We start from the raw sequence: 7,901 nt of genomic DNA, 5'->3' as shown, positions 1-7,901 counted from the left end.
ATGGTTTTTATACTGTACACACTGTATATTCTGTCCCCTTACTCTAACCCTACCCCTAAACCTACCCATCACAGAAAACTTTCTGCATTTTTACATTTCCAAAAAAACTAATTCTGCATGATTTATAAGCTTGTTTACCCATGGGGACCTCAGTTTAGGTCCCCACTGTGACACGAGTCCCCATGAGTCTGTGTGCATTCAGGTTGAAGTCCCCACCGGGATAGAAAAACAGGTACACACACACACACACACACACACACACACACACACACACACACACACACACACACACACACACACACACACACACACACACACACACACACACACACACACACACACACACACACACACACACACACACACACACAACACCCACACACACACACACACACACCCACACACACACACACACACACACACACACACACACACACACACACACACACAGAGAACTGATTCAAGAAAGCCCAAGAAAGTAGGCAATTGGATACTTGCTCGTCTTAACATATAATCAAATAAACTAAAATATTTAATAAATAAACACTCAAAGTGAGATGTATAGAACTTGGTGCAGATTCAGTGTGGGCCTACAACAGACGTCGAATCACATGTACAATACAAGAACACAATACAATGTACATGTACAAGAACATATAAGAACACATACACACATATTACAAGAACAGAGCTTTTGTGACAGGAACACACAGAAGTAGTCAAAGCACTGACCTTAAAGCTCCAATAGTTTGGCTGTTGCTATGGAAAGGAGAAACGAGAGAGCGTTACTTAGACATTTATCTCTGTGTGTGGTGACACCTTATACACAGTCACAATCTCCAACCATGTGACATCTTTTGTGATAAATGAATGTGAGGGAAGATATGAACAGAGAGAGGGCACATCCCAGTAAGGATATTTGTGAGAATTTTGACAAACATTCACTTCAACTCACTCTAAATAATATTATTTTATTTTAATCTTACTCTTTTATTTATGCCCAATTTATACGTATATTTCATATTTTCATTAAACATTTTTAATGTTTTTGAATGAAGTCTCTTATGCTCATCATGGCTGCATTTATTTGATCAGAAATGCAGTAAAAACAGTAATATTGTGAAACATCATAACAATTTAAAATAATTGTTTTCTATATGAATATATTTAAAAAGGACTGTATCCCAGTGATGGGGTAATATGATGATATGATGCTTAAGAAACAAATTTTTTTTGATGAATCGAAAGATCAAAAGCACTTGAAATAGAAACATTCTGTAACATTATAAATGTCTTTACTGTCACCTTTGATTGTCAAATTTGAATAAAAGTACACATTTTTTTATAACAAAAAATACCCCAAACTTTTGAATGGTAGTATACTGTATATGTAGTATTAACCAGAGTTTTCACAGACCATATGCAGCTTCAAATGCAGCTCTGCAGATTAAAGATGGCATTAAAGCACATGGTGACACAGTGACACATAATTCCTCTAGTCTGGTCGTCATATGGAGCTCTTCTGAATGGGCTGGACCCTATAAATGAGGTATTTTGAGGTTTTCTCTCATCTGTCCATCAGCTGTCCTGCCTGAGTGACAAACTGACTGGATTTCCGCAAATGAGAAAACAATTAATTAAAAAGATCCCCTGTGTGTCTGTGCTTGGCCTGCTGCCCAGACCTATCAATCATACTGAAATCGGTCAGCTGTCTGCAGCTTTCACCTATCTCTCCCATTTCATCTGTGAACTTCACTTTTACAGAAAGTCAGAGATGTCACCAGCTAAATCCACTTCTTAACTTTCTCTGTAACTCGTTTGGTTACATTGTTAGAAGACGAATTAAATAAATTTTACAAGATATATAAGAGTTCCCATATATTCTTTGAATAAAACTCAGACTGCCGGTTATTTGATGAACCCTACCCTAATCGATCAAGACCTTTCAATGTTTGTCTAGAGTCTAGACTACATCGTCAGCTGATTAAAAGGGTGTGTGTGTGCAAACATACATTTGGGGTAGAAAACATAATTGAAAAGCGTGAAGCTTATAACATCAGCTAAATATTTCCTTCTACACAAGGCTAAAAATATGTTGAACAAACTACCTTGAAGCAGGATGTTGATGTCAATGGTGTATATAGCACATATAGCAGTAGTTCAGCATTAAAATAATATTCTGTGTATTCATTCACCTGCTTTCAACTTTACTTTGTGCAGTTCATCCTGATTCTGAGCACTGCCCTAGGGATCAGCAATATGAAAAATATATGCAGCATGAAGCACTACAGCAAACCTGTTTTCGTAAACTTAACTGACAAATACACAAACACCCAGGAGCTGAGGTTAAGGTACCAGCAAACAAACATTGCATCAGAGTCTCTTCAAAAAGGAAATACCTGACACACACACACAGGTTTTAAACATGGTTTTTCATGTTTTATGGGGACTTTCCATAGACACGATGATTTTTATACAGTACAAACTGTATATTCTATCCCCTTACACTAAACCTAAAACTACCTAAATATAGTATGTATATATATATATATATATATATATTGTTTATATGTTATATTGTATATATTTTTCAGTGTTGGTCAGTTTATCTGTGCTGCTGATCTCTGGGAAACCAACCAACCCTTCTCAGATGATCCTGTGTTTTTTCTGTTATGGAGCAGGTTTAACTGGTTTCTTTGTCTGGACTGCTTTAATGATTGATTCAGCATGCTCCTCCAGACAAAACTGGCCAGATAGAAGGGCAGGGCCTCACCTGCGGGGCCTGATTCTGGGTTACCTGATGTCAGGTACTACTGAGCGGCAGATGGACCTGCACTGCTGCCAGAAGGTGTTCTGGTACTGAACTTCAGCCTACGCCATTTGTGCAGTTGATGGTCAATCCAGGGGGATAAACTGTACTTTGAAACAGCTTGAGATTTAAGAGCCTGCCCATTGATGTAATATTAAATATTCCCCAGCAGCATTTTCAAACCAAAGCACTCTTAATATTGCGTGGGACATGATGGTCTCAAGCATAAAATGAACGACAGTGTAGCCATTCTATACAACACTTTCAACAAACACTCAAAAACATTAATTTAAATCTAAATTAAATGCACATTAAGTAATCTCGTGTTTAAGATTTATTGGACGATAAAACAATGGACCTTAAACGTACAGTATGTCATTTTTTTCGCCGCTAGGGGTCGCTAACCTCTTACAATAACAAAGGTGTAGTTTGATGACGCAACATTTGCTAAGAATTATGGATCTTGTCGTCAACGTCAAGCCGACCGATCTAATAATGTTTATGGATGACTGAATACATCGATGCTTTTATCATGACTGTGATATGAAGCAGTTCGGGATTGCTAAGAGACAGCTATCAGCTCCACACGCGACGCGAGTCCCGCGGATATAAAAGGAATATGGACATTTCATTCTACCGAACTACACGCAGAATTACTACTCACAGGTCAGTTTATTAGACAAATTAAACTTGTGAGGTAACGCAGCGCTATTTCACTTGGTCTAACATTACACTAGCACAATAAACTGCATTTGAATGTGTTGAAATGTATGTGTTAGTTTGTCTGTATGAGACTAACAGTAAACTAGATCAACATTAGAATAAAATACTGATCATATTCTAACATTTTATCATGTTGAACTATATAACATTGATTAGTTTTATGTAAATGTGCTCACCTGTTTAATAAAGTACATGTAGGAGCGGTCGAAGTCTCGGACGTGGAGCTCTCGTTTATATACTGTCTATGGGAGCTCTCGGCATCTCGAAAACACTGCGCTGATATTGATTCTCGTTTTAGTTCTCATTTTTTATCCAAAGTCTGCTTGCCATGGTCCATAATGTTTGAACGAAACAACAACAGCGTGCCAATAGACATTGCGAACTACACATTTGTCCACGTCTGTCGCCTTGGTTACTATCAGAGGGCTCTGGTTCATAGCTCTGGTTACCATGGCAGTACGAGCGGTTACCATTGACTGCGACAAAACGGAAATAAAGAAACGTGCCGTGTCTTCGAATTAAATTACAAATTTCTCCTGGTTTGAAAGTTGTTGGAAATGGTCGGGATAATGTAAGTACACAACTAAAAAATATTTATAACATAGATATAGTGATTTGTGCTCTTTTTTTAAGCAAAAAAGTTACATATTGTGCCTTTAAAATGACACCTACATCAGCAAAGATACAACGCAAATGCTTTTGGGGATCAAAAAAGTAATATTTCTTTATCTTTAAACCCAACTCATAAAATGCAACTGTATTTCAACGCTTTAAAAGTTAATAATCATATGTTTCTTTATGAATCTTTTCCTTTTTGAAAGGGGGGGGGGAAGAGAAAATTTCTTCAAAACGTGAATCTACAGTAAATAGACATTCAACATTATTGCAATTTAATTTGACTGATGTATTTTAGAATTTAATTATATTTTCACTGTCTTTTCATTTTTTGAGTTCTGTTATAAAAAATGCCATATTTTTAGAAAAAATACTAATTAAACTAGACTTATTCTCAAATTTGTAGTAGTATTATATATATATAATTTATTATTTATATTATATCATACATAATATTATTTATTAGATATTTATTTATGAAGCACTTTTGAGGACGTCTCTAAAATGAGATTTGTCAGCTTTAGCTAACTCCTAGCAAAATATTTCAGGAAAATTGTCTGAAAAGTATGGCTAGGTTATAAACACACACACACACACACACACACACACACACACACACGCCTCCATGGCCATTTCAATTTGTGCTGCGGTCTCCAGCCAAACCACAGAGGAAGTGAAAAATTCACAGCAATGAAAAGTCTCCTAAATCATTTCAATGTGACAGCCCTAAATTTCTCTCTTTGACATAGCTTTTGATAAATAACTGAAATAACACAACTATAAACACCATCATATTGGATCATAATTGAGGGGCGCTTCAGCGTCTTATGGATTTATGCACTGCAAGGTACCAGTGAGCTGTGGCTTGGTGATGTTATTTTCCCCTAACAAGCAGAATTCCATGGAGCAGTATGAGGCCTGCGTCCTCAGTTGCTAAGAAACAACTCTAAATGGGGGATAATTGTCTGTCTAAGCTGTGGCTGCTTTTGCCAGCGGAAAATCAACAGCATACTTAAGGGTTAAAGCTGTAGATAATACAGGTGCAGCTGAAAGGAAACATTTAAAAAAGGGACGAATCACGAACAACAGATTTTTTTTCCAGAACGTGAAGCTTCCCTACACAGACTGGTACTAGCATTAGTTTCAGACGGACAACACTAACTACAGCAATAAAAGAGGGTTTAAATAATTCAAATCACTTATGGAAGCAGTCAAAAATGCTAATCTGCTCTAAAACAAGTGTTTATTTGCCACTTACGTAAAATAACGGTCTAACTTTCTCAACATTTGCCTGACATCAACATGCAGACACATCACATAGGCACAATCCAAGGTACATTAATTCAGTTATTCAACTAACATAACTGGAAATTCTGCTTGTTTCTTATGAGATTTAAATTTGGAAGTAAATTTTATAACAATATTGTGGCTTTTTATCAACATATGCACTGAAGCACTAGCTTAAAGAGTAATTTATGTTGTCACAAAATCAGAGACCCTCAATACAAATGGTCACAAGAAACACATCAGCACTGAACTGCTTTGGTACATGGTTAACCTATCAGAGGTTATTTACATAACCCAACCCTACATTCTTAAAGGTACAGTAACAAGAAAAGCTAAACTGTTTGCTGTTTAATGCTAAGAGGGTTAAATGGTATTGAAATACAAATTATGACTGTTTTTTTTTTTTTTGTGCAACAATCCTTGACATTATTCAGGCCAAAAAATAAAATACTTCAAAAGTGCATTAGAACATGTCCCCTTTAAATCCACCTCCTGCATGCATCTGAAATGTGATGGCATTTGTTTGCAAGTCAAATGCCTCCATGTGCACATATACATCAACAGTACAACCCAATGCAAAAGCACATCCTCATGTGCAATCAGGCCTGAATACCAGTTGCATCTGATCCTGTGACCAGCATTAGTCTCCATCTCTCAGAAACATGTGTCAGCCCAGCAAGACTACCGGAGCTGTACACCACCTGACCTGCATGCAAAACAGCTCTTACCTTCCCTCTCACATGAACACACATGCACGGCACGCACGCAAATACATGCATTCACACATGTTCCCTCTCCCTGACATGCACATTCACACACACACACATACACTCACACTAGTCACACGCATATGCAAAAATCAAACCCAGTTAGTGTCCATCTGCATGCAGTCACCACGTCAACCAATCTCGCAATAACCAAACAAATGAAGTCGTCAGGTCGAATCTCACCTGCACCTGCATGCATGTACGCTAGTGAGTGTGCGTCCTCCCTACACACGCACACACATGCACACTATCTAGATGCCTTCAGTCTTAGCAGCTGGCTGTCAGGTGTGCAGAAAACTCATTCTCTTATTCCTGCCCTCTCTCTCTCTCTGTCTCCAGCACATGCGACGGCAGGTTCTTTATTTAATTCATTACAGCATCAACTGGCTACTGGCTGCTGCTTTAACTCTTCCGTGCTGGAGTCTCGGGAAAGGCTGGCAGAGGGTAATTAACTCTCCTCCTGCCGGTTTACACACCGTTGCACTCATCTGTCGGCTCTTTCCCTCTCTTCTTGTCCTCCTCTTCCCCTCCCCCTTTCCATTATTCCACACAGGCTGCAGATAGGCAAATAAATAAGGAGGAATTCCTGTGATGCGTCTTCCTTCAAGGTTGAGGATATTCCCTTCCCCTTTTACTTCACTCTGTTTTTCTGTTGTTGCCTCTCTCTCTCTCTCTCTCTCTCTCTCTCTCTCTCTCTCTCTCTCTCTCTCTCTCTCTCTCTCTCTCTCTCTCTCTCTCTCTCTCTCTCTCTCTCTCTCTCTCTCTCTCTCTCTCTCTCACACACACACACACACACACACACACACACACACACACACACTCTCTTCATTCCTTGTTCTCTCGCTTTCTCATTCTCTCCAGTCTGACCTTTGCAATATGATATCACCAGTTTCCATATAAGGATGTGTTGCCTTGGCAACTATGGACTCCACCTGTCTCTCACCCAACCTCCCTGTCTCTCTCTCTCTCTCATTTGATCCTATCATCATTTCACACACTCACCGGGCATTAGTGTCACACACAGGTATATACATGAGGATGAAAGAGCTGTAAAATAGGTGATAAAAAGACAAAGAGAGACTTTTGAACAGCCCTTCTGAAAAGACTAGCTTTCCATGTTTATGCTGGTTTGGTGCTAGTTTAGATAGTGGACTACCATAGCCATGTTGTTTGCCAACAAAACATGCTGGTCAACCAGCTGATCAATCTAGTTAAATGGATAGTTTGTTTCAAGCCTTCATGAATTGTAGTGTAACGGAAGGATTGTGCTGTTCGCTATAGTCAGTAAGGGTGGCTTTCAAGCGTCAAGAATCGATTTAAATTTCAGTCATGTAGTAGTTTCAGTTTCATGTAGTAGTCAGTCATGCAGTAGTTTTATGATCCCTTAGGAATTGTAAAATATAGATACGAAATAAAGATGCTTCTTTTTTTGACGTCAGTCACTGTAACTGCATGGAAGAGAGCAACATTTAAACTAGTGGTCAACAAAAATATGAAGTGTTCAGAGCCAGACTTTTATTTTGGCAACATCTGGACTTTCATTTTGAAAGCTCTAAGAATTTCTCATTCTTCATCTTCATTAGTTTAATGACTTTGTTTAACTGTTCTGTCTAATAAATTAGACATATAAAAAAGAAATTAAACAGTATATAAAAAAGTATTATAGGGTTTGCCTTTCTATTTTTAGTAATAATACTTTC

General features: G+C 38.1%; 1 protein-coding gene across 1 annotated transcript in view; it reads right to left on the bottom strand.

Annotated features, from left to right (window-relative positions):
• The window catches only part of srcin1a (SRC kinase signaling inhibitor 1a), a gene marked incomplete at its 5' end in the record, with an annotated part of 124,686 nt that overhangs the window by 44,131 nt on the left and 72,654 nt on the right, over positions 1-7,901 (bottom strand). The window contains one exon of the mRNA XM_081376710.1: positions 733-759. Coding sequence (XP_081232836.1) covers positions 733-759 — 27 coding nt within the window. The remainder of the gene's footprint in view (positions 1-732; positions 760-7,901) is intronic.

This window comes from Scardinius erythrophthalmus (assembly GCF_964197995.2).
Source record: "Scardinius erythrophthalmus genome assembly, chromosome: 1".
Classification (NCBI taxonomy): Eukaryota; Metazoa; Chordata; class Actinopteri; order Cypriniformes; family Leuciscidae; genus Scardinius; species Scardinius erythrophthalmus.
This window is presented reverse-complemented; position numbering and strand designations above follow the sequence as displayed.